We start from the raw sequence: 26307 nt of genomic DNA on the forward strand, positions 1-26307 counted from the left end.
ATTTTCGAAGGGTATACAAAGTATTAAATTGCTCATAGATTTTAGGCCCTAAAGGGTACATATTTTTTAGATAATTTTTTTTTTTATAAATCAACTCACACACATGTGTACCAATTGGTTTGCTTGGGTTAGGGGTGTAAATAAGTCGAGCCTAAACTTTATTAGAGGAGGAGGAGGCAGCGACGGCTTGCCAAAGGAGGAAGAGGAGATCGAACGAAGAAGAGGTAGCAATGGGTTGCCAATGAATGAGGAGAAGAAGGCGACAGTGACTTGTGGATGGGAGAGGAGGAAGCGGCTTGTCGATGGAGGAGAAGGCGACGGCGGTTTGCCAATGGAGGACAAGGAGGCTAGATGAGAAGGTAAAAAAAGAAGAAGATAAGGAGGACGATGTTGATGGAGGAGGAAATCGCCAGAAGGGGCCAAAAGAGTAGGTCGATGGAGGAGGATGATAGGGGATGACGATGAAGGTGGCATTCTTGAGGGCGAGGTGATCGGGTGAGGGGGCTTTGATTGAAGCAATGGAGAGAATAGAGCAAGAAGGTCCTAGCATGTCGGCTCTAAGCAGGTACACCTGCATGAGAGACGAGGTGCTTGTTTTGGTGCGCTTTGGAGGGGATTCAATTTTTTGATACGTGGCGAATTTCTAATTGATAGGATGGATGTGAAAAGGAATTAATATATCCTACTGAGCTAGAGCGAGTGGGCTCCGACTCAGGCTCGGCTTGAAATTCAAGTCGAGCCTCAAAATAATCTCAAGTTTGGCTTGGCTTGAGCCGAGCCAAGTTGAAACCCTAGCTGCTCGTTTATTTTGATACCCCTAGCTTGGGTAAGTCCAAATATTTTTTTTTAATTTTTGTCAAATAAGATTTTAATTCGGTAGAGAAAGTACTATATTATTCAAATTCAACAAGAAAATACAATAATAGTTTCTTTTTGTGTGCAAAATAGTCGTTATAAAACCTCACCCCTTACTTCCCTTCCTCTGCCTCCCATCTCCCATCTCCCATCTCTTCTTCCTCTGCGCCTCCTATTCCCACCATCTCCTCTCCCCTCTCCACCTCCTCCCTCCTCTTGTCTGTTGTTCCTCCATCGTATCTCCTAGACTCAATCCCCTCCCCGCCTTCTTGGTCCTAGTCTCCCTCGTCCCCTTCTTGCTCCTATGACTTCCAATGCCTCTCTTGCTTCGACGCCTCCAATCTCCTAAATAGCTTTTGGATCCTTATTGCTGATGATTCCCAAGCTGACCTCCTCGTCCTCCACCTCCTCCTCGATCCTACCTGCAAGCTAATTAATAGAAGACAATCATGGCTCAAGTTTAAGTTACATGTTCTTCTCATTAGGAAAAAGTGAGATTTTCCTCTCACATGTCACATTCTCCAAGTTTCTTTTTTATTCTAGTAAATTTTTGAGTTCATTTGTTGTTCTACGTTGGTGATGGCATTGAGACAGGAAAAATTTGGATTGAAAAGTTGCATAATCTTTCTTTTGGCACTATATTGTGTATCTCATCTTTGTAATTGAAAAGTTAGAGATTTCTTAATGAGAATTTGACTTAGAATTCATCCAGGCTAAAATCTAAAGCTATCGTTTTGTGCCTAGTTGTATAAACTAATCCTTTTCGCTTTGATTCTCTTTGTCACGAGAAAAGGGTACAATAGAAGTTAATTGATTTGGTTACTGAATGCATAGTTTGGTGGAACATCCTTATTTGAGTCAAATATCACTCGATACCTCCGCCATGACCTTCGCCACACTCCTTGTGCCCCGATGTGCTCGTCCTTGAATCTAACCTCTCGCACATGATGCATTCCACATTTTTATTAACTATGGGGAGGAATTAGGTGAATTGAAGCGGGCGGTGAATAAGGAGAAGAAGAGGGAAATGGTGAGCTTGACACTGTTGGAGGTGTGTAACATTTTTTTAGTTGAGTTTAAGGAAGGAGACGATGGTACAATTAGCTAAGAAATACTTTTTTTGACATTTGTAAGGGTAATTTAGTTTATATGAAAATAATTTATTATTTATGTGTTTAGCAAGTGATTTTTAACTTACGGAAAGCTAACAGATAAATTTACTTATAGCTTTTTAAAAATTTAAAAAATATTTATATACTTTTATAATACAATGTGATAAAATAATACTGTATTTAATGTGGCCTATGGCCAAAATGTAATTAGTATTATTGCCACCAACATCAAACATCAATTGTGTTGTGGTAATAGCATTACAACAATGGCCTGTTTTGTTGCCAAGCAACAATTAACGTGGCCCCTTAATAGCCTGGTATTGAGGCCGGCAATATTTGTATAATTCATCTCGTGCTAGGTAGGTATAAGTATGTTTAGGTTACCTATCTTTTTTCTTAATTTATGGATATATATATATATATATATATATATATATATATATATATATATATATATATATATATATAGTACGCAATATTCATTTATTTTAAAATATTCCTCACAACATCAATATTTACTGCACAATTTAAGGAAAGACAAAGAAATTACAATTGATTTTTTAAAAAAAAAAGAAAAAGAAAAAAGAAGAAGAAGAGACTGCATTTTCCCATACATCCCCCAATGCCCTTCATTTTGTGTGACGGAGATTCTACGTGGTAATCAATAAAAGCTTCCAAGTGCGCCGCTCAACCAATTTATACGTATAAAATATTGTTAATTCAACCGGCACCGGCGGGAGATGGTGTTCATTAAAAAGAAGAAGAGATGGCATTCGATCGATCCATTATATTTTGGTACTACGTCATATATATATTAATTAATCCATATCCACCTACTTACCACTTCCACTTCCACTTCTTCTCTTGTGCGTTCCGAACGAACATCTCAAGAGCCTGATTGACTTTCCTTTTTCTGGTAAGCCAACTCAGAGATGTACGTTCATGTAAAGAAGCACTAACCTCGATTTACCATATCATGCATCTCGCCTACCCCCAAATGACAAAATCAAGGAAATTAAGTATATAGCAGCAGGCTCTTGGGAGGCCATGACCTCCAAACATCGCTTTGTATATATATATGTACCTACTACTATTGTAACAATTAATTCTAAGAACAAATTATTGAATATGGACTCATCTTCTAATTAATTTTCATATCATAGTGGGATCTAGACTTTACAGCCCTACCTAACTGTCCACATTCATGGGTCCCCCGCGACTGCATGGTAGTAGGTGATCCGTAATGATAAACACACGCGACTACAAAGATCCAGTTAATTAATTGAAATAGACCCTAATGATGTAAATTAATTAATTCAAAAAAGATGAATACAACAACAGTATTCTTCTTTAATTAATTTGCTGTTGTTTTTCATTCGTTCGGCCAACATCCTATCCTGATCATCATCAGCTCTTCCTAGCTAGGTCCTATCAATATCCACCCTGGCCGACCTACTGGAAAATGGCAAGTTGTTTGCTCATTAGACTAACTTTATTGACTTCTCTAATCGACCTCTTCACCTAATATTCATCTTAACCAGTAGTAGTAGTAGTAGTAGTAGTAGTAGTAGAAGTACTACTACTTTTCCTTGAGGAGCAATTCATTGCTCATTAGCATCCGTTCAATTATTCTCTCCACTCACATGTCTCGATTGTGACTCCAAACCTAACAATTTTTACCCACCAAAGATTTAGTAGGTACAAATACAATTGCCTAGTTGCTTTCAAAAGGGCCCGGATTGACCTCTAAATGTAACTATATATCGGTTTCAATTCCATTAATCCTAGTCAATTTGTTAGAATAGGGTTAGGTGGGTCGGAGTAATTTTGTGACCTTCCAGTAAATATCAATCATATCCGTTCGTATTCAGGCCTCATGATTCATGAATTAATGCATGCTTCGGTGAGCTTTCAGTTGTCTTCTTGATCAACAAGGTCGACAGCTAATTAGGTACCTTTAAACTTCATGGTTGGTATGGTATGACTAGATATAATTTGTCAACATAAGACAATATCTTTTTCAAAACTTTTTTTTGTTTTTTTTTTTTGGTTAAAAAAATAAAGAAAGAAGAAAGACTTAAGGTTATGATAGTTTTGTCTCAATTTAAATTGACCTAGTTAATCCACCATCATTGCCTCTTTGAATATTAGTTCTCTCTAACTAATCATTATTACTCTAATTTCAACTCACATGTTTCTTTTGAGCATGTGAAAATAGTCAAGTCAAATTTATCTGTTCTTTTTTTTTTTTTTTTGTTGTTGGGAAGAGCAAGTAAATTTTTACAGCAGAGATACACACACTTAAAAGTAGTTTTGGATCCCTTCCATTTGCTGTGTTACAATGCTTAGCAGCAATGAGGTCATTTGCGTGTCATTAATTATATACTGAAGTGCTAAATGTTGCTTGGTTAGCAAAAAAAAGTCTAAAGCAGCTCTCTCTATCTAGGTTTGGCCCCATATATCAAGTGGCAAATTGAATTTTTTTTTTCTCTTAAAAAATATATATTTAAACAAAAAATCAAATATATAGAACGAACTTCACATTTGTATCAAACTAGCCTTTTTCATGCTGCAGTTATTGTGCCCCTGATTTCTACCTTCAACTAGTACTTGTAGTTGTAGTTGTAGCAGTAGCAGTAGCAAGTACTTGGTCCTCTTTTGATTATAACAGCAACTAAAATGCTTTTCTTTATTATATTCTCTTCTCCCATCCATACCCCCTATAAGAAAGAGCTTAGCTGGGATGGCATCATTTAGTCTCGTTATCTATGGTCTTTAAATCTTTTTATTCAATACATGATGATATCCATCATCCATGTGCCCATCCATGATCGGGCTATCGTAAGTCTAGAAGGCCTTGTGTGGCCCATTTGGCCCAACAACATAATAACCAGAATACTCGGCCCATTAATTAAACTGGCGTGATGCAAATAATAATAATAATAATAATAATATCGATTCGGAATTTAATTTCTCCGCTATTGTTTGTGGTTGTTTGCGTCATTACAACCAACCGAGAAAGTCGGCTGTCGGAGATTTTTCTGAGGTTCTCTTCGCTACTTTGTCCGGATTTGTTTTGTTAATTCACCAAAAAGAAAACCTTTCTCCGTCCTCTCCTCACTCCACTCACTGTATCCTGTCAGCTTGGAGAATCGGACAGAACGGGCGAAAATGGTGGAATCTATCGAGTTATTGACCAGTTCTTGGCTTCGGAGGTTTCAATCTCACGTTTCGCCGCCGATTCACATCAAGAATCCCCTTCTTTTTAGACCCTTGGGGTTTCTTGGCTTTCCTGAATCGGGTTCGGGTAAGCGCCGGGCGATCTGCTGCAAAGCCATCGACGCGAAGAAGCCGGCGGAAGAGGAGGTGTTCTCTGTGACTTCGTCGAGCAAATCGGATGTGGATTACCTCGGGGAGAGCACCAAAGGAGATTTAAATGTCAAGAAAGAGCATCTTGAAGCTTTTGGTGAGATCGAAACCCTTAAATAATTACTTGCTTGTTTTGTCGAATAGTTTCCCACTTCCATTTATCTTTCAACAAAATATTTGGAGAGGACTTCTTTACACTTAAGACGTGTTAATTTTATGGGGCAACTACTGGACACGGTTGACTCATCTCCACCGGGATCTCCTCACTGATGCCATATTCTTATGAAAATATCCACGTTAACTTTGTGATGGACTTTCTACTCATACCTGCTGATATAGCTAGTTTATTGGAAGGCAATATAGGTCTTCAATTGAACACCTGGAATTGGGTTGATGAGTGAGCATGTGCAAATGTGCAAGTCCTTAGTATGATGAAGACGTTAATGCATTATCGGATATTGGATGATTCATTCATAAAGCACATATACATAAAACAGATTTTAATTTTTTTGAGTTAAATAATGTAAGAGGAAGACCTACTGTAAAGGATATTGCATATATTCATAAAGCTACGGAACTTTTATTTGCTATGTAAAATTGGTATTTCATGCCCATCAACTTGATTACAGACTAAGTAGATTGTAAACTATGATTTTTAGCCTCTATTATGACTGTCTTGATCGATGATTGTTAAGCTACCTGATATTTCTTTCTTTTGTAGGCTGAATAGTGCATAACTATTATATTTTCATCCATGCACATAGAAATACTTGTGTGCTTCTGACACTAACAATTCCTCATCGTAATCATTTGAGGTTATCATTTACTCTAAAATATATGGAAGCAATGCTTCTGCATCAAATTCCTTTTGAAGTGTTGATAGATAATTGTATCTAGCTTACTCCTGGAGATAACTCCGTAGATGGTGTTCGTAACTTCCATATGTTAATGCTGCATAGAAAAGGTCCCGCATTGTTATCTAGACAGACATAGATATCTATTGTCAAGAACATGGGTAGATAGATGGAGCTTTTATTACTGAAAACTTAAAATATCAAAAAGATTCTGCAAGCATTTCCATATGCCAGAATTTTGCCTTAGAGTTCTTGCTTTTGCTTTGTCCTTTGTCTAAATCTAGGATCTTACTATGAACCGGAAGAAAAGGTGGTACTCATAACTTCTTAAATTTCAATTGAAAGCTAAACTTCTGTACCATATTTGAACTAGAATAGTTTTTATACAAATACTGGTACATGCTAAGACATTATGTCAAGGTCATTTTTTTTATATAGATTTTTGTTACTTTTTATTGCTCCATATGTAGGTATGGATGTTGACGCAACGTTAGCTGGTCCTATAGAAGAAATAGCCTGGAAAGAGGCTAAAGAAGCAGAAACTTTGCTTAATGATTTGGAAATTGCAGTAAGGTTCTAGTTGGTCAGCTTGGTAGTCTTATTATTTAAATTGCTATTTAGCAAGCTTTTTCTTCAATACCTTCCCTTCATTTTAGTTATTTTAGAATAGATTACTTTTCTACTTACATCTACAGTGCAATATTTTTCTAAATGTCTATCTGGTACTCCCATAACATGCTAGTGGCATGAATATCTGGTGAGCAATGTGAGTTTGTTATAAAATGTATTTATTTGACATCCTAGTTTATAACTTATATCAACTTTTCCTTTTGGTTCATTAGATATGTCTTTCTCCTCTAGCATAGTTTCATATATAAGGAATTTCCATTTGCATCAATATTTTTTTAAGAAACTTTGATGTTGTGTCCCTTTAAATACTACTGAGGCAAATTGTACTCCCCACCACATATTTGGTTATTTAGTATGCGCCCCAGCATTCTGATGTCTCCACTCTGTCCCATATGTTTTCACTTTGATGCCTATGAAACATCTACTGTTAAATATAAATGAAAGGAACTAACATAAGGGTACCAAACAAGGAATTGCTGTTCATTTGTAAATAGAAATGCTGAAGTACCTAAAATACCCTACCTTTGTTCTTTTCTTAACCTGCCTGGTTGGTATGCCTTATCACTTATGTGTGACCTCTCACACTACGTGGGCCTAACCTGAATTTAAATTAGTTGGACTTAATGCCTTTCCGTAAGATCTCGTGGGGTCAACTTTAAAATTTGTAGAATGTTAAGTAAAAGTCTCCTAAAATTTGTTGATTCATCATCCTTCCCAGATAAACTTTATTCTAAGGAACTTGTGGAGTAATCACCAATCCAAAGATTAAGAAGAAAATTTGAAATTAATGATCTTGTACGAAGGAAGGAAAATAAAATAGTAGGATTGTTGTTATTATTATTTAGATACTTTCTCCCTCTTTATTTAAAAAGTTTTAGTGATGAAATAGACATCTTTTCATAATAAGATGCATCTCATTCGAAATGACGCCTTTTGGATCAAATAGAGCGAGTTTTCAGAGAAAAAAATTTGTTTTTACAAATGGCGCTCTAATGAACTTTGAATGTTAGATAAAATCTGCTCTTGGAAAATTCTGTTTGAACGGATCTATCTTGTTCAAACAAAATTAAATTTCAATTGAATGGATTTTCAACAGAATTCCTGCAACACTATTTTTCACAAAAACAACTATTTTTAAGCATATTTTGTTTCATATATATTTAAGAAAATACCTTACACAACACACATAGATACCCAAGAAAAAAATACTACCTCCACCTCTGGTCGTAGGTTGAGCTGATGCATCCAAAAAGCTAGTGTTATCTTCCATAGTCAAGAAATAGTTGGAGCCGTTATAGGAGCCCTTATCCCAGACATGTCATATACACAACAGTGTGTGTTCTTCCAAATAGGGCCCTTTTGTTTTTCATCTCTTCCGCCACATGGGCCATTATCTAAGGGCATGGGTGAAAGTTTCGTGCTTGATAAAACCCTAAATAGAGAACCTGAGGAGGCTAAGATAGATATTGAAGCATACCAATTTCAGCAGCAAAAACATGCATTGTCCTCAGATTGCTCCAATCACGTGCATGTTTCAAAGTTTTGGTTTTTAGTTTTGGTTGGTTTCAGTTTTGACCCCTAGAAAAAATGAATATTTTAGTCAGAAATAGAATGGTTTTAGCCTATTGTGTCAAAAATAAATGTCAAAATCAGAAATCTTGATAGTTGTGGCTTTAACTAATGAGTTTTGGCTTTAGTTTTCATTAAGTTTCAGTTGTGACAGTTTCGTCTCGTGTGAAAATTCAAACCATAATCACGTGCACATCTCAAGTTCTTTCAAACTTTCATTTAAAACTTCAGGCCCCCCAGCAACCGGTAGCTAGGCACAAGCTTTCTTCATCTATACCACTTTATAGTTTGAGCAACTTGCCCATTTGACAGCTCTCAGGTAACAAAAGGAGTTAGTAATCAATTCTATCAGTAGATAGAGGGAACAAATAGTCTGACCTATTTCAGAACCCTTTGTCCTGTGGAGATGCTTCTAGGCTGCATGGTCAGGATTTTATGTAACTCGTACTGGCCTTGTGACACATCCTCATCCTCTGTTCCTCTTTCCCATGCTTTTGTGCCTTGCCTATGCTTTTGTGCTAGATTATCCAAATACATTGTGGATTGCCCAAATTTTATAGAAGTAAAGGAAGGGGATGTCCAAAGATAACCTGGATTGGGCCCAGAATTTCATAAACAAAATAGAGTTGAGAGCACCATGGTAATTCTATGTGTTTGATTACTTTATCTTGGGGTCATGCTTAAGCTTTATGTGTCAAACTGAGAGAGGGTGTTCTCTATCATCAAAAGGAAAAAAATGGGTGTTGATTTGGACAAGTCCAAAAGGTAGAGCTCCAAGCATAACAATAATTAGAAGTTTCCTTGTCAATGATCATCCAAATAAAGGTGCTACTAACATTGAGGCTAAATAATAGAGGGGTGGCTTTCATTTTTCTGACTTATCTGAGTTGTCATAGATTGCTGCTTGCTTTTGATGACATTTTAGTTGGTCTTTCATTTTGCAGATGGAAAGTTCCATATACCTTAACATTTCTATTTTTGGAATTCTGTTATTAATTAAATTTATTATAATTAATTCATTGTTATGCTTCATTATTCTAGAACGTTAATTCTGATTAATTTATTTTTTAGTGCGTGTAAGTCTTTACCTGTAAGAAAGTGTTATTGTTAATACATGAAGTATATGGAATAACATTGATTTCTTCAATTGTTTTTCAGTTTGCTGAACTCTACAGAATATAAATTATAAACAAGATGATATCAATTCTATTTTCTTTTGTCTGTGGGATGCAGGACCCATTTTCAGTAAGGCATTCTCCTCGTGGAATATTCTGTAGCAGGACACTGAATCTCAGGTCGATTAGTGTCATTGGGTATGATATGGACTATACGTTGGTTCACTACAATGTTATGGTAATTGCCCACTGACTGATGAACTTCTTTTAACTTCTTGTGATCCAGATGGGCCAGTATTACAGTTCAAAGTTAGTTAAATTAAATCACATGATCTTTCTGATGGGCCTCCGTTGAAAAAAGAATCGAAATAATGTGTGCTGATGAATAAATAAATAATGGAGCTTTATTTCTTGAAAATTACCTAAGTTAGACATATCTTTCTAGGATACTATGCGATCTGGGAAATTTGTTATAAAGTCCTCTAGAACCTTCCTGTAATCTTAATTAACATGAGGTTTGATCGTGATAGCACATTGTCACGACAGGAGTGCTTATGGTTGCAGTAACTGTGGTTATTATGCAGTATAGGACATGTTGCAATGAGTATGATTTTTCTCTAGATCTTTAACAAGCGTATCTTTCCCTCTATCACAAGCAGTCTCTTAGAATTTCCAACTCTTTTGGCATTTTGCAGGCTTGGGAAGGGCGTGCATATGATTATGGAATGGCTAACCTTAAGAGCATGGGTTTCCCAGTAGATGACCTCAAGTTTGATCCTGACTTGGTATGGTTCTTAGGTTAGAGCATCATGGTAGATCTTGAGACTTTAGTTTAGATTAGCATGAAGTATATCAAACATAGTTTGAAACATCACATATGATTTATCTTGGGCAGGTTATTAGAGGCCTCATTATGGACAAAGAAAAAGGGAATTTGGTTAAGGCTGATCGTTTTGGCTATGTGAAGAGGGCCATGCATGGTACTAAAATGCTCACTACTAGAGCTGTAAGGTAAGCTTGAATTATTCTTATACTGTAGAAATCTTATATCTTCAGTGCAACACTAAAAGAAAATTGTTTTTACTGTTTGTGTATGAAAAGTGAGATTTATGGGAGAGAACTGGTTGATCTACGGAAGGAAAGTCGATGGGAGTTCCTTAATACCCTTTTCTCTGTTTCAGAAGCTGTGATGTACATGCAGGTCGAACAACTTAACCATTACATATGCCAATTTCAGTTTTAGATAGGTCTTCCTTTCTTTTGAAAAATCTTATTGAAGATCCTGGTGTCATATGTAAATAAAATTTTTGAGTTTGAGTGTTGTTGATGCAAAACGTAGTGGGGAAAAAAATGAAGTAGGGAAATAAGAAGGAAAGGAATGGGGTTTCACACCTCCACCCTAAGAAAAAGGTTTCACACCAAAATTCTCTAGAGAACAAATCACACAAACTTTCATTAACCTCCAAAGGAAATACAACGGGTCTATATATAGACCTACAATGGAATTAAGCAAAAAACACCCTACATAGGAAATAAACAAAAGACACCCTAAATAAATAAAAATCAGAACCAGATCCCTATAGGAGGGATCATCAACTGTCGGCGCCTCCTGCGCTGGTACACACGCCATCGCGTCCTATCAGTGATGTCCGCATCATTCTCCCCGGGTGGGAGAGAAGTCGACTCCGTCGAGTGTGCTGCTCTGCTGCTCTCATACTGCTCTAAGGTATCAGGGTGATGCACCTCCAAATCGTGACGATCAAGCCACGTGTCATCAGATGTAGGTCGTCCTTTCCAACGTACTAGATACCGTTGGGATCCACCTTCTCTAGTTGAAATAATTTCATCATCTAAAATTTTATCAATTTTGTCTGCTGTGTTAGGTGGAATATTGGGAAGTGGCGGTAAAGAGGGTCTCTCATAAACAGGCTCATAGGTAGGCTCAGTATCTAGTGGGTTATCTGGAGTAAAATCTGGACCTTTATAAGCTACTAGATCCTCAATATTAAAAGTAGAACTGATGCCAAAATCACTAGGGAGATCTAGAACATAAGCATTATCATTAATTTTCTTGAGAATTTTAAAAGGTCCGGCACTTCGTGCATGCAACTTTTTGACAGTTCCAGGTGGAAACCGTTCCGGACGTATCCGGACCATCACAAAGTCTCCAACATTAAATTCTTTGAATCTCCTTCTTAGATCAGCTCGCATTTTATAATTAGTATTATTTTGAGCAATTCTGTTACTGATTTCTTTATGCAAGTCATGAATATGTGATGCAAATGCAGATGCAGACTCAGACAACCTATGATAATGGGACATAGGAATGAGATCTATAGGTTGTCTAGGTTTATAACCATATACTACCTCAGTTGGACTCAGACCTATGGATCTATTAACAGAATTATTATATGCAAATTCAGCAGTTGGCAGTTTTTGATCCCAGTCTCTTAGATTCTCGCCGACAAGAGTTCTCAGTAGGTTACCTAAGCTCCTATTGACTACTTCAGTTTGCCCGTCAGTTTGTGGGTGGAAAGCAGTTGAATACTGAAGCTTAGTTCCCATCTTATGCCATAGGGTTTTCCAAAAATAACTAGTGAATTTTACATCCCTGTCTGATACAATAGTTTTTGGTAGCCCGTGCAACTTAACGATTTCGTCAAAATAGATTTTAGCAACTCGAGAGGCGTCAAAAGTTCGGGAACAGGGTATAAAGTGGGCCATCTTAGAAAATCGATCCACCACCACAAGAACGGAATCATGCTTTCGGGTAGTCTTTGGAAGTCCAAGCACGAAGTCCATACTAACATCTTGCCAAGGGCAATTAGGAACCGGTAAAGGCGTGTACAATCCTGTATTTTGCTTTCACTGCTTAGTAAGTTGACATGTATGACATCGACTAACAAGTCTCATAACATCTCTCTTTAAGCTTGGCCAGAAAAATCGATGTTCCGTAGCTTCAATAGTTTTTGCATGCCCAAAATGTCCTGCTAAACCCCCAGCATGCAATTCCCAAATTAAAAATTCCCTTAACGAGGTGCTAGGAATGCATAACCTTCGGGACTTAAATAGATAGCCATCCTGCACGATGAAACCATCTATTTCTCGAGTCTCTCCATTGCTTAATAAATTGTAAACTTCATGAAAATCCGGACATGATTCATATTCAGTTTTGATCTTATCAAATCCTATTACTTCTGCGTTCATCTTTGAAAGAAGAATCATGCGACGACTCAGTGCATCAGCTGCCTTGTTGTCGGCTCCGGACTTGTGTCGCAAGGTGTACGTATAGTCCTGGAGAAATTCGACCCACCTACCGTGTCTGGCATTAAGCTTTTTCTGGGAATTAAGGTAGCGAAGAGCTTCATGGTCAGAGAAGATTACGAATTCTTGAGGAAGCAAATAATGCCTCCAGTGGCGAAGAGATTGAACCACAGCATAAAATTCCTTATCGTACGTGGTATATCGTTGTCTAGTTTCATTCAGCTTTTCACTAAAGTAGGCAATCGGATGACCCTCTTGGCTCAGGATTCCCCCTATACCAACTCCAGAAGCGTCACAGGTGACCTCAAAAACTTTAGTAAAATCGGGGAGTCGCATAACAGGGGCTTCCACCATTTTCCTTTTGATTTCAGTGAAAGCTTTAGTAGCACTTGCTGACCACTTAAATTCACCTTTCTTGAGGCATTCTGTTATTGGAGCCATAATGGTACTAAACCCTTTGATGAACCGACGATAGAAGGTAGCTAGTCCATGAAAACTTCTCATGTCTCTTATGGTACGGGGTTCAGGCCACTCTTTGATAGCTTTGACCTTATCAGGGTCAGCAGACACTCCTTCAGATGAGACAATGAAACCCAAGAAAACAACTTTGTTTGTCAAAAACGTACATTTCTTAGGGTTTGCATACAATTGCTCTCTCCTTAAGACAGCGCAGACTTGACGAAGATGATCTATATGTTGCTCCCGAGATCGACTATAGATAAGGATGTCATCAAAGTATACGACTAAAAATTGTCCCATAAAAGGTCGTAATATTTGAGTCATCACTCTCATGAAAGTACTCGGAGCATTAGTCAAGCCAAAAGGCATAACTGTCCATTCATATAACCCATCTTTTGTTTTAAACGCAGTCTTCCATTCATCGCCAGGGCGTATACGAATTTGGTGATAGCCACTTTTTAAATCTATCTTTGAAAATATTGTGGCCCCTGCCATCATGTCCAGCATGTCATCCAGACGAGGAATGGGGAAACGGTATTTTACCGTTATTCGATTAATAGCGCGGCTGTCGACGCACATACGCCAGGTTCCATCTTTCTTTGGCGTTAACAATGCGGGAACTGCACAAGGGCTTAAGCTTTCCTTCAGGAAGCCTTTTCTCAATAACTCATCAACTTGTCGTTTTAGTTCAGCGTGTTCAGTTGGGTTAAGTCTATAATGAGGCAAGTTAGGAAGAGATGCACCCGGGACGAAATCGATAGCATGTTGAATATCTCTCATTGGTGGCAGTTCATCCGGGAGATCCTCTGGAAAGACATCCGAGAATTCCTCAATCACAGCAGTGGCTTCAAAAGGAATCGATTCATTAGGCTCATTTAGAATTTCTCGAGCCGCAAGAATCAGAATAGGAGCTCCTTTACTCATCTCACGTTCAATACCTCTCGCACTAATCAAGCTGACTTTATTGTCGGAGTGGAAGGGATCAGACTTCTTTTCCATCTTACCACCTCTAGGCTGTGATGGAAGAATCTTGATTTTCTTACCCTCATGTTCAAACACGCAGATATTTGAACGGCCATAAATATGCACATCATTATCAAATAGCCAAGGCCTTCCAAGGATAATTTGACCCACATCCATGGTCAAAACATCGCACCAGATTTTATCCTTATAAGTCGTGAATTCAATTGGAACCAAACAGCGCTCTTTTATTTCCAGCGTGGTTGAATTAATCCACGAAACCTTGTAAGGATTAGGATGGGAAACTGCTCTCAGATTTAGTTTTGAAATAATGGTGGAGGACACGGCATTTATACAACTGCCACTATCCACAATTACTTTACAATTTTTACCTCCAATTTTCGTGAACGTGTGGAAAATGGAGTTGCGCCTCCAATCATCATTGACTTTAGGTTGAGAGAGGGCACATCGAACAACATGTAACCTTGTGGAGTCTATGTGCCTCAGGCACCCTAGGGTATTTTCTTCCTCTTCATCTTCAAAATCTCCTTCTTCACCGTCTACATGGTGAACATACCCATCAAAGTCTTGCTCAAGGTCTTCTTCGAAGGGTTCCTCAATTAAACTTATTTTATATGGGCTTGCACAATTTGCAGCAACATGTCCATAGCCTTGACACTTATAGCATTTGACCCGAGGATTAATCTTAGAAAAGTCTTTCTCAATGTTTTTACCTTTGTATTCTACCTTGGGTTGTGAAGGGCTAGGGGTAGATCGATTAAAAGATTGACTAATAGATTTGGCTTGATGAGGACCTGTGGAGGATTTATGAATTTGAGTTCTTGTTTCATAATTTCTTGGGATGTGGTTAGGTCTAGACTCCTCTAAGTCTTGAACTAAGCTGTAAGCCTTTTCCAAAGTATCAACATTACGAGCAAAAAGTTCACTTCTCAATTCTTCACGTAGACCAGCCCTAAATCTGGACAAGATTTGCATAGGGGTTTCTGATTCGATCACGCTACACCGAACAAGCAATTCATCAAAGGCCGCAATGTAATCCTTAGCGGACTTACTCCCTTGGGTAAGTCGGTTCCATCTGTCTAGAAGCTTAGGGTAATAGGAAGGTGGGAGGTATTTACGTTTTAGTTCATTTTTCATGTCAACCCAAATTTCAATTGGAAGCTCACCCCTAATCTCACGAAGAGTCTCAACGTTGGTCCAGTATTGATTTGCGTTCCCAGTCAATTTCATGGCAGCAAACCTGACTTTACGGATTTCCGACATATCATACCATTTAAAGTAACGGTCCATGTCTTTGATCCAGTCCAAGAAGTGTTGCGGATCTAGACGACCATCAAACATCGGGGCATCAATTTTAATGCTTCGAAGGTACCGTTCATCAGGATCTCGCTCATTCCCTTGAAAATGTTGACGAGGTAAAGGAGTGGGAGATTCGCCACGTTCAATGTCAGGGCGGTGATTATTTTGAGGAGCGGTGTGCTCACGGGGTCTTTCTACCCTATATAGTCGTTCATCGGTCACCCGTTGATACCCAAGCAAAGTATCTTGAGTATCCCTGACTTGTTGAGCTAAGGTACCTAGTTGTCCCATAATGTCGTCGAGCTTCTTACTAAGTTCGGGATCCATACTGCTACTGCTGGACTCACTAGAATCACTAAGAAGGTAAGCCTTACCTCTACGAGTTGGCATACACTAATATGCAATGAATGAGTTGTGTATTGCTTTATATTATTATTATTTTTTTATTTATATATATATATATCCCCTTTTTTTTTTTTAATCTTTTAATTTTATGCTTGCTAATTTAAATAAAATTAAATAATGTTCTAACCTAATGGAATGCAGACGTCTCCTATAGTTAATCCAAATACAAATGTTTTAGTCTAAATGATATGAGATGATGCTATGCAATCAGGAAAAATTTAAAAATGAATACTTAATTGAATTTAGATTTTCTGTTCAAGAGGTTCAAAGACTATTGTCAAGACTAAATGATTTTTAAACAAAAGTCATTAATAAATGCCAAACCCTTTAAATTTCTTTCCAAAAATTAAGATAATGTTAATATTCTATTTGGCACAGTTCATCTCTTAATATCAGGACTAAAGCAGATAAGGTTTCTATGTAGTCTCTCCCTCACTATATGTGGACAACAGGAATTGATAACAGTTTAGAGATGATACTAGAAAAGAATGACCCAAAAATATTTAATACATTGAAAGATCACGTACCTGACCATCTGAAAAAGAATTGAAATTAACTAATTTGTTTTCACCGTATCGGCGACGTCGGCGGCAAAGTCCGAGACAAGGGTGGTCGCCGTTGACTACGGCAGGGAACGAGGCACGGGAGATCACGGCGCGGGCGTCGGCGTCTGCGTCGGCGTCGTCAGTGATGGCTGCAGACGTCAAAGGAAAGGCGTCGTCAGGTGGCTGCAGACGTCAGGTGGCGTCGTCGGGGCGGGGCAGAGCCGGGCGGCGTCGTCGGGGCGGGCAGAGCCGGGGCGGCGGCGTCGGGGCGGGGCAGAGCCGGGGCGGCGTCGTCGGGGCGGGGCAGAGCCGGGGCGGCATCGTCGGGTGGAGTGACGGCGTCGTCGGGGCGAGGCAGAGTCAGGGCAGCGTCGTCGGGTGGAGCGACGGCGTCGGGTGGCGTCGTCGGAGCTGCGCTAAATCAGGGTGACGTTGAGGCAGCGCCGGTGCGACGTCGTCGGATGGAGCGACGGCGTCGGGTGGCGTTGTCGGGGCGGGGCAGACTGGGGCGGTGTCGTCGGAAGGAGCGGGGCAGAGCCGGGGCGGCGTCGTCGGGGCGAGGCAGAGCCGGGGGCGGCGTTGGGGCAGCAGCGACGGCGTCGAGTTAGGATTTTGGTGTGAGGTGAGGGGAAGGTTAGGGATGAAGTTGGGTAACGGGTTGGGAGGAAATGATTAAGGGGTTGTGGGTTTAGTCTAATAAAGTTTGGGTTTTGGGCTAATGGGTTTTGGGTTTGGGTTTGATGGGTTTAATGGGGTTGGGTTGGTTTTAAGTTAGGGAGGGAATTTGAAAATTGGAAATATTGAAGGGATGAAAATTAGGATAGATAGGATTTGTTGGGATGTTAGAGAAGAAATAGGAAATTTGGTAGGAGGTTTAGGGGAAGAAGGAATTGGTTGGGATTTAATAAAATTAAAAGCAAAAAATGAAATTTTCGAAAATTTGAAACACTGATATATATATATATATATATATATATTTTTTTTTTTTTTTTTTTACAGCAAAAGATACGTGCTGTTTCTTTTTTTTTTCTTTTTTTTTTCACAGCAAAAGATACGTGCTGTTTTTTTTTTTTTTTTTTTTTTTTTTTTTTTTTTTTTAACAAATAAAAATAACGATGGAAACTAGATAATGCAACAACAATCAAATTTTTTAAGGGTTTGGAATCTTACACGGTAGCGATTCCTCTATGACAATAGATTTTTGTTGTTCCTCGTCGATGGTAATTTCTTTGCTCGTTGTACGCCGGATTTCTTGACGTTTCGGTGTTCGTGGAGCGATTGGTCGTGCGAAGAACAAATGTGGAGCGGCGTAGAACCCGGGAGGAGGGGCGTCCATAAACTAGGATCCTTCGCTCTGATACCAAAATGATGCAAAACGTAGTGGGGGAAAAAATGAAGTAGGGAAATAAGAAGGAAAGGAATGGGGTTTCACACCTCCACCCTAAGAAAAAGGTTTCACACCAAAATTCTCTAGAGAACAAATCACACAAACTTTCATTAACCTCCAAAGGAAATACAACGGGTCTATATATAGACCTACAATGGAATTAAGCAAAAAACACCCTACATAGGAAATAAACAAAAGACACCCTAAATAAATAAAAATCAGAACCAGATCCCTATAGGAGGGATCATCAACTGTCGGCGCCTCCTGCGCTGGTACACACGCCATCGCGTCCTATCAGTGATGTCCGCATCAGTTGTCTTTTAACTATAATTTAGGAACATGGAAATGTTCCCTTCCAAGCTGAGTAAACTTATCTTGCATTTCTTTTATGTCATATGATCCTAAGATGACCCGTTCCTTTTAGTTAATACGAGGCACATATATGGACCACATTCACAACCCAAGAATATGGTAGAAAGACTGAAAGAGTAGTATACAGTCCACAGCATAGCTGAAATTTTTTGCATAATGAAAAATATTTCTTGTGATTTTTTTTCTGAATTTGATTATTTCTGGAAAGATTAACAAAGAAAGAGAAGTTATGTATAATTTTTGTCAACTTTAAATATAGAATGAGAGCACAAAGAGGTACTCAATGAGAAGGTGTATCTAATAAATAAGATATGGTATGCATTACATGTGAGCAGGTAACTGACAAAATATTGGTGCACAATCTGTTACTTCCTTTCTCAGCAATATGGGGTTTACTGGAGCAAAACCCAAATTTGGGGGTTCTGTACAAGAGTCACAATCACTTGCGTACTTTAAGGGGCTATACTTGGTCAACTTTTGTCCCCTGCATGTATATTCCTAGAAAAGAATATACATTGCAAGAGACCCTTTAAGTTGGCTTCCATATATTATGTATTTCAAAATATAAGAACATAGCAACGACTAAGTTGAGATAACTTGATTGCATTCTTGAAAAATGAACAACAGAAAATGCTTCATTCTAAACGATGGTTGTGGAAAAAACATACCAACAAAAGTGGGGAGGGAGAAAGTTAGAAACAGGTAAGAGATTTAAGGGAGGGCTTAGAAGGATAGAATTTTAGAAATATTACATTAGGTGTTATTTGGTCATGGATTCTGTACTTGCCTCATTTTGAATTTTATCCCCACTAAATTGAGGTTCCTGTAGCCTAGTTTTATTCCTATAGATGGTTGACAAGTTGGATCAAGGAGCAGTGCCAGCAGAACTTGGACCTCTTGATTATAAGGGGCTTTTCAAGGTAAATAGGCTACAATCTACCTTTGGTTGGTTTTAGTTATGTCAGTTTATAATGTTGCTTTATGCTTCAGGCTGTTTCAAGAGCCCTCTTTAGAGCACATGTTGAAGGGCAACTTAAGGTAGTTCCTATTTGCCTGTTGTGTACCCTGACCATTTCATATCTGAAAGATTCTCTTTGCTGGTCTATATGTAGAGTGAGATAATGGCACAGCCAGAAAGATTTGTAGAACCTGATCCAGAACTTCCTCTAGCTCTTCTTGATCAAAAGGAGGTAGACACATATTCACCATTTATTAATTATTAATCTCTTTTGCAGTTTATTTCTTGTTTCATTTTACTGATTTGCTCCTCCCTCTCAGGCTGGTAAAAAGTTACTTCTTATTACCAACTCAGACTACCATTATACGAATAAAATGATGCATCATGCATTCAATAAATTTCTGCCTAATGATATGGGGTGGAGAGATCTGTTTGACATGGTGAGTTGTTGAAGTTTCTTGACTTTTCATAAGCTTAGAGGCAGTGGTTCTTAAGTATATTTTATTTAGTCTGTATTCACAAGGCACTTTAAGGAGTCAGGGCATATATTGGAATCTGTCCTTTTTCAGGTCATAGTTTCTGCGAGGAAACCTGAATTTTTCCAAACATCGCATCCGTTATATGAGGTTGTAACAAATGAAGGATTAATGCGTCCCTGTTTTAAAGCACGATCAGGTGACACATTCTTCAACTACTTTGTGATTAACCTTAACGTCTTTACCAATGCTAATCTCTGAGCACATGTTTGGTTATGTAGGTGGTTTGTACTCTGGTGGGTGTGCTCAGATGGTAGAGAAATCTTTAGATATTCATGGTGATGAAATCTTATATGTTGGGGACCATATTTTCACTGATGTAAGCCAATCCAAAGTTCATTTGCGATGGCGGACTGCATTAATCTGCCGAGAATTGGAAGATGAGGTTAGCAGCTGGCATATATGGATATTGCGCTGATGTCTACCATCTGGTAGACATTATTCTTGATAATCTCGCAATTTTTGGACAGACTACAATATGCATATAACTAACTTCAGTACTTCACTACATTCTGCAATCTATATTGCTGTCAATTGCAGTAGTCATTTACTATTATTTCATTTCTGCTGGGAGCAAGAATAAGAATATTAAACCCCACCCTATTAGGAGAACCTGTCATCTTTATTCAGTATTTATTAATAAAAATGTGGTATAAAAATTTAAGATACTTCATGCCATTTTAAGGCATGCTTTCCAAAGTTGGTTGGTTGAATAATTTTAGTCATTTTTCAACGTTCACTAACATGATAGAATTCTATTATACTTACTGACCCCCACATAGCTATAGAGTTGAACATGAACTGCCACAAGCACATAGAAATCAAATGATATTGTTTTCTATCAGCCCACCCTGTGTTGGTAGCTTATTGGCACAGCATGTGCTGCTTGGTATGGTACCATATTGACACAATATTTTCATGATGGCTTAGCATGCTTGGTATAAGACTAGGCCATGCTGGGTTCTCACTAATATGCCACAAAGGTATCAACATAGGATGTACTTAGGGGTAAAAACGGGTCAGATTAATTTCGACCCGACCCGCTATTCGACCTGACTAGAATTGGATTCGGTAAAAAATTTCTATCCAATTCAGATATGGATTCGGATACGGATAGAATGTTTGAAAAAAAAAATTCAGATACGGATTCGGATACGGATAGAATGTTTGAAAAAAAAAATTCAGATACGGATTCGAATACGGGTCGGAAACAATTTTCAGATTCGGATATGGATATCGGATATCCGTTTACCCGCATATATTTTTGAATGATTTACAATTTTTAGTTTATTTATTTAAATAGTGAATATTGATATTATTACTAATGATGTGTTATATATTATTTGTAGAAATTAATTTTTCTAATTTTATATGTATTTGACATACAAAAAATTTATTTTTTTGTGAAACTCTTAATATTTTTGTATTAATTATGTCTAAATAAAAAATTATAATTCGTTTAATTTGATCAATATCCATTTAAGATTTGATCCTCTATCCGAAAAATTATTCGTATCCATTTAGTTATGATATGATTTTAAATCTTGCTATTCGTCTAACATTCGTATCTGAATCCGTATCCGGAGTAAAAATATGGATTCGGATGTGGGTTGAGTACTATCTGATCCGTATTTGATCCGTTTTCACCCCTAGATGTACTACCTGATATATGAATCCATGATTATAAACACTTTATGCTTTTCTCAAAGTTCATCATTACTAAGAATCAGCATATCTTGAAAGAATAGTTAAGTTACTACTCTAATTTCTTATGCTTCTAGTCTGAGCACAAGTCGATTATTTTCTTTATAATCCCTTTTGCAGTTTAACTCACTGATTCGTGGTCGTAGTCACAAAGCAGCTGTTGTAGAACTTATACAACAAAAGGAAATTGTTGGGGATCTATTTAATCAGCTGCGTCTTGCACTACAACGGCAGACAAATTATCGCCCAGCTCAGGTTAATCAGTCTGCATATACATAACACTTATGTTCTTGTTTCCATTTTCTTTTAACTTTTCCTTCAAAAAAATATTATCATGTTTCTGTACAGAGCAATAAGTGAACCTATGTGCTGAATGTTGCAGATTAGCAACTTCTTTTGTCAACTCATGCTAGTCATTCTTTTTGTATATGATATTCATGGTATCGCATCTTATTTATGTTCCTTTAATATGCTGCAAAATCTTGGACCTATGCTTTGATCTTGAGCATCAAGTCACTTTAACTACGAGTCCTCATTGGTCTCGTAGTTCTTTGCTTTTAGCAAATAAACAAATGATTTCCTCTGAGACAACATAATTTTCTAATGAATGAACACATTAGTCTTCTCACATCTGGATTTATTTTGAGAAAAAATAAATCAGAAGAACTAGCAGATCAATAAAGTAGTGGGCTAACAGATCTTTTTTGTTTTTAATGTTATGTTGAAACTTCTAAAATGAAGGGGATATCATTCCACCTGTGAGTTTGGCATGTAATCATGTTATCCTATATGGTCTCCCTGATGAGGACATGGGATCCAACCATATATTGGACATGCGAGTCTACACGCATAGATGGAGGCCTACTATCAGACTTGTTTCATGTTGACTTAATTATAAATGTGTCATTGATCTTAGTTAGACTTTGGTTAGTTAATTTATGTCCTTTTCTAGTTTCTAGTATTTTTGGAGTATTTTTGGGGTAATTTTCAGCCCATTAGTCATTGGGTCTGTTTTGACATGTTTTGGTCTAATTGATGGATTGTTCACTTAGGATTTCATGTTGGCGCTATAAATAATCAAAAGATATTGTGTTCAGACAGTTTTTGATGAAATAAAGACGACTTGAAGCTTTCTCCAAGGATTTTATGAAGATCTCTTTAGGTGTGAGATCGGAACCCCAAAGTGCAAAACCTAGGTTAATTTTTTCATAGATCCAGTATCTTCTTTCGTTCCATTTGTGTTCTTTGACACTTCCAGGACATAGCGAGGCTTCTGCATCTCTGTTAAGAGTCCGACCTTTCAAATATTTTGATTCGGATGTCATCGGCTTTCAGATCAAATCTTTTAGATTAGATTCCAGATTTCATCTTTAGATCTTAGTTTTGTCATGGGGTTCCAATCCTTCATTGGATTTTATCTCATTTTTTTCAGACTCAATCAATGGGTATGATGACTTGTAACATTCAGCTGGACCTCACATCTAATTTGTTATCCTAAGATCTTGTCGCTAGTATCCCTTACATCAAAACATATGTTCTCACATTAATCTTTTCTTACATTAGCTTTTGCTGGAATTTTCTAAAACCCACGAATTAACAGCATCAGAATCCATAGAATTGTCTATCTGTTGGTCTGCTTTGTTAGTAATTTGAGCAAAAGACCCTAGTCAGAGGAGGTTTCCTTGCTTCCAACATCATTCTCTTCATAGCGAGGCATCTTTCTTGTGATCACATACTATAATATAGTTTTATATATTTTTATTTAGAGGACTTCTATTTGACTAGTTTGCGTTTACTTAAATTTTTTATTTGCTGATTTCTCTTGGTTTAATCATTTGCATGTTTGCCCCTCATCATTGCCATACCTATGTTTCCCCATAGCTATGTTTCTCTCTACGAGCCTATGACATTGCCTGTTCCATTTTGATTTTGTGCACCATACAGAATTTTCCATTTTAACCATAAGGTGTCTTGTGCACATACAGCCTAGCTTTAAAGTTCAAACCAGATGACCTTTTCCATTTTGATGTCCACATCAATTTGGAGGCCACTCATTGGTATTCTTTTGGTAGAACCATTGAGAGGAACCTTCTTACTTGACCATTCTATCCGTTTCTAATGACTAATGGTGTGATAATGCTAGTTGGTACTTTGTTAGTTAACTAACTCTGTTGAATTTAACTAGACATCTGATTTACGTACATGATACTAATGTTGATATGAATTAAATATGGCTTCTTTCAGACACTTGCCGCAACTAATATGGATGACCAAGAATTGACAGAGAGCATGCAAAAGCTACTGATAGTTATGCAAAGATTAGACCAGAAAATTGCACCAATGTTGGAAGCAGATGGTGAACACTTCAATAAAAGGTAACTAAATCCATGTGATGCCAGAAAACATAATCCAGTATGTCAGCTGCTACACCTGCTACACATTTCTTGAGAAACATTGCTACAAATTTGTTTTAAATGATGATCTTAGGACCCATTTGAATGCTCACATAAAATTATTGATGTCGTCATGTACAATTTAGCATGTTCATTTCTGAAGATATGCTGTTGTTAACAAAATTTCTCATGGTCTTGTTACCCACAGACATATCATTTCTAATACTATGTAGGCGGAATTTTTTTCTTCTCTACACCTTGAAAATGGTAAGAGTTGATTCATTTGATGTACTCAGGTCACTTTCTCTCAACTTATATGCCTTATCAGTTTGCTTTGTGAAGATATGTTACTTAGAAAAAGAATTGCCAACTGAGCAGTTATGTCTGTTCTTTTCAGATGGGGTTACTTGTCGCGTGCTGGCCTTTGGGATAAGAGCCATCTTATGAGGCAAATTGAGAAGTATTGGTTCATGAATTAGTATTCTCTTTCATTTTATATAGTCTAGCAACAAGGGTGGCTTTTGGAACTTATATGTGGACTATTCTTTACATACTCTTTCCTTCATACAGGTATGCAGATATTTACACATCCAGGGTTTCAAATTTCTTACACTACACACCATTCATGTACTTCCGATCGCAAGAACAGGTTAGAGCAGCCCTGGCTTTGTCTGGGTAGCATTGCTTATTATCTGCTTCTAAGAATTGATCCTTTTAATGAAATACAGAAACTATCATGCATAATTGGTTGCATGTTTTTGTGATTTTCATTTGTACATGTAGATATTATACACAATGTCTGATTAGATAACAAGCATAAATTAAAAAGTTCTAGGGAAGCCCGAAGGCTTTGCTTTCCTGTTAAGGGAAAAGGGAACCTTACATACTATTTTTGCTACAACAAATTTGAGCATCCATTATGTTGTAGTAGCTTACTCCACAAACAACTGTGTTCTAATAATTTGGAAAATAAGTACCACATGCAGCTAGCCTGCAAATCCCTCCTCTATCATTCATCAGAGTAACAGCTCGAGACCACTCAGGTGCAATTTACATAATGAATTAAGTGATAGGGCATGTCTCGCAGCATTGTTCCTCTCTTTCCCTCTGAAGCCTTGGCCATGATCTTTAAAATAATTATTAGGTATTATTGAAGTCATCTTGAAAAACTTCCTTTATGGTTCAGCTATCCAATTATGGAGCACTTATGTCCTCAGCATTTATAGAATCATGTATATGCTTAAAAATCTTTTTCCTTGTAATTAAAGAATTGAGCACTTTGTTAAATGAGAAATATTCTGATATGGGGTTAACGCTAGCTGGTTATGCCAGTCTCTAGCATTGCTTTGATTGGGAGAATCAGTACCTGAAATTCTGTCACTAAATTTTTTATATTTATTTAAACTTGTCTTGAACCTGTTGCTATCCACAATACATTGTTAGTCTAATCATTGCCAATTTTTCATATTCATTGCTGATCACACCATGAATTTAGGCAGTACAATATAGTCATTACTTATTTTGTTCCACTTCACCATTTCTTTGCTTCTTGGTTCGGCTTTTTCTCCACTATATTGCAGACACTGGCGCATGATGCACACTCGTACTCTTCTGGAGGTATTAATGGAGTTGCAGCTGATGGTGCACATTGATCTTTTCTCTACAAGTCAAAGTTTATCCATTGAGGGCTATGGTTCATACTACATTATCACAAATAAATAGTCAGGAGTTAATGTTGTTCTTGATGATGTGTTAACTGTAAATATTGAGCTTGATGAAGACTGTCAAGCTGTTCCTCTTGCTGTTGTCGTGTTTTTAGAAGAAACTTAAGATACGAATGGTAGCATGGGCATGTTGAACTTACCTTCAGTTACATAACGAAAAATATTGGAGCGATCAGCTTACACAGCTGCAGCTGCTTTAAGCAACACTCCAATTCCCACAATGCTAAGTTACCTGTTCAAGATCAACAGACTAATCTGCATAGTTTGACAAACGTTGATTTCAAGTAAAGTCGGTGCATCTTGCATTCATGGTGGCATGTAACCAATATATCGTGCTGTAAAGGGTTGTTTTCCATCTAAAAGAAAGAGGAGATTGACACACCATACATCCAAAAGAAAGAGGATGTATGGTTAGGCATTGCCAATCTTGTTGCTGCAGACGGACGTTGCGCCTTCTGAGAATATTATAAATTTGGATGAGTTCTGTTGAAAGTACAATTGGAACTTCTCTTAATTCTTATGAAGGAAAATGTTCAAAGCCGAGTTCTCATATTACGACGTAAGGTGATGTAAGAACGTTTCAACTCGCTCTCATTCCTACCAGGCAGGAAAAGATTTTTTTTTTAATTTTTTTCTTTCTGCTTTGTAGTAACTTTCTTAACTCCCGCTCATTCTCAACACGTTCGTGTGATGTTTAAACGTGCCAAGACAAGCATCCATCGAAGTTTACAAGGGTTAACACTGGCTTTATGGGTAGAACTGCTCAATATTTACCG

General features: G+C 37.7%; 1 protein-coding gene across 5 annotated transcripts; it reads left to right on the top strand.

Moving 5' to 3' along the window:
• The first annotated feature begins 4866 nt into the window (after positions 1–4866).
• On the top strand, positions 4867–25609 carry LOC140765760 (uncharacterized). 5 transcript variants are annotated; one of them, XR_012105224.1, is made up of 18 exons: positions 4867–5013; positions 5111–5433; positions 6661–6758; positions 9623–9742; positions 10200–10289; positions 10400–10515; positions 10606–10705; positions 19065–19136; positions 19207–19254; positions 19329–19406; positions 19495–19614; positions 19744–19849; positions 19932–20095; positions 21535–21669; positions 23659–23789; positions 24016–24074; positions 24205–24267; positions 24378–24440. XR_012105224.1 is itself a non-coding variant. In XM_073104983.1 (18 exons), exons 1-18 carry the CDS (start codon positions 4892–4894, stop codon positions 25457–25459), a joined length of 2037 nt encoding a protein of 678 aa, XP_072961084.1. In that variant the 5' UTR covers positions 4867–4891; the 3' UTR covers positions 25460–25609. The 5 variants fall into 5 exon arrangements, 3 of the variants coding, with proteins under 3 accessions (XP_072961084.1, XP_072961085.1, XP_072961086.1); XM_073104983.1 differs by lacking the exon at positions 24016–24074 and adding an exon at positions 25388–25609 and having other exon boundaries at positions 24378–24456; XR_012105223.1 differs by having other exon boundaries at positions 24016–24267; positions 24378–24462.
• The last annotated feature ends 698 nt before the right edge of the window (positions 25610–26307 follow it).

Source organism: Typha angustifolia, chromosome 8 (assembly GCF_048772165.1).
Source record: "Typha angustifolia cultivar Huaian chromosome 8, ASM4877216v1, whole genome shotgun sequence".
Lineage (NCBI taxonomy): Eukaryota > Viridiplantae > Streptophyta > Magnoliopsida > Poales > Typhaceae > Typha > Typha angustifolia.

Bases quoted from the DNA above. Each gene is read 5' to 3' on its own strand.
- LOC140765760 (XM_073104983.1), top strand. From the start codon at position 4,892: ATGCAAATAATAATAATAATAATAATAATATCGATTCGGAATTTAATT. The intron at 10,290-10,399 runs GTATGGTTCTTA...TATCTTGGGCAG, and splicing joins TCAAGTTTGATCCTGACTTG to GTTATTAGAGGCCTCATTAT. The intron at 19,137-19,206 runs GTAAATAGGCTA...TTTATGCTTCAG, and splicing joins ATTATAAGGGGCTTTTCAAG to GCTGTTTCAAGAGCCCTCTT.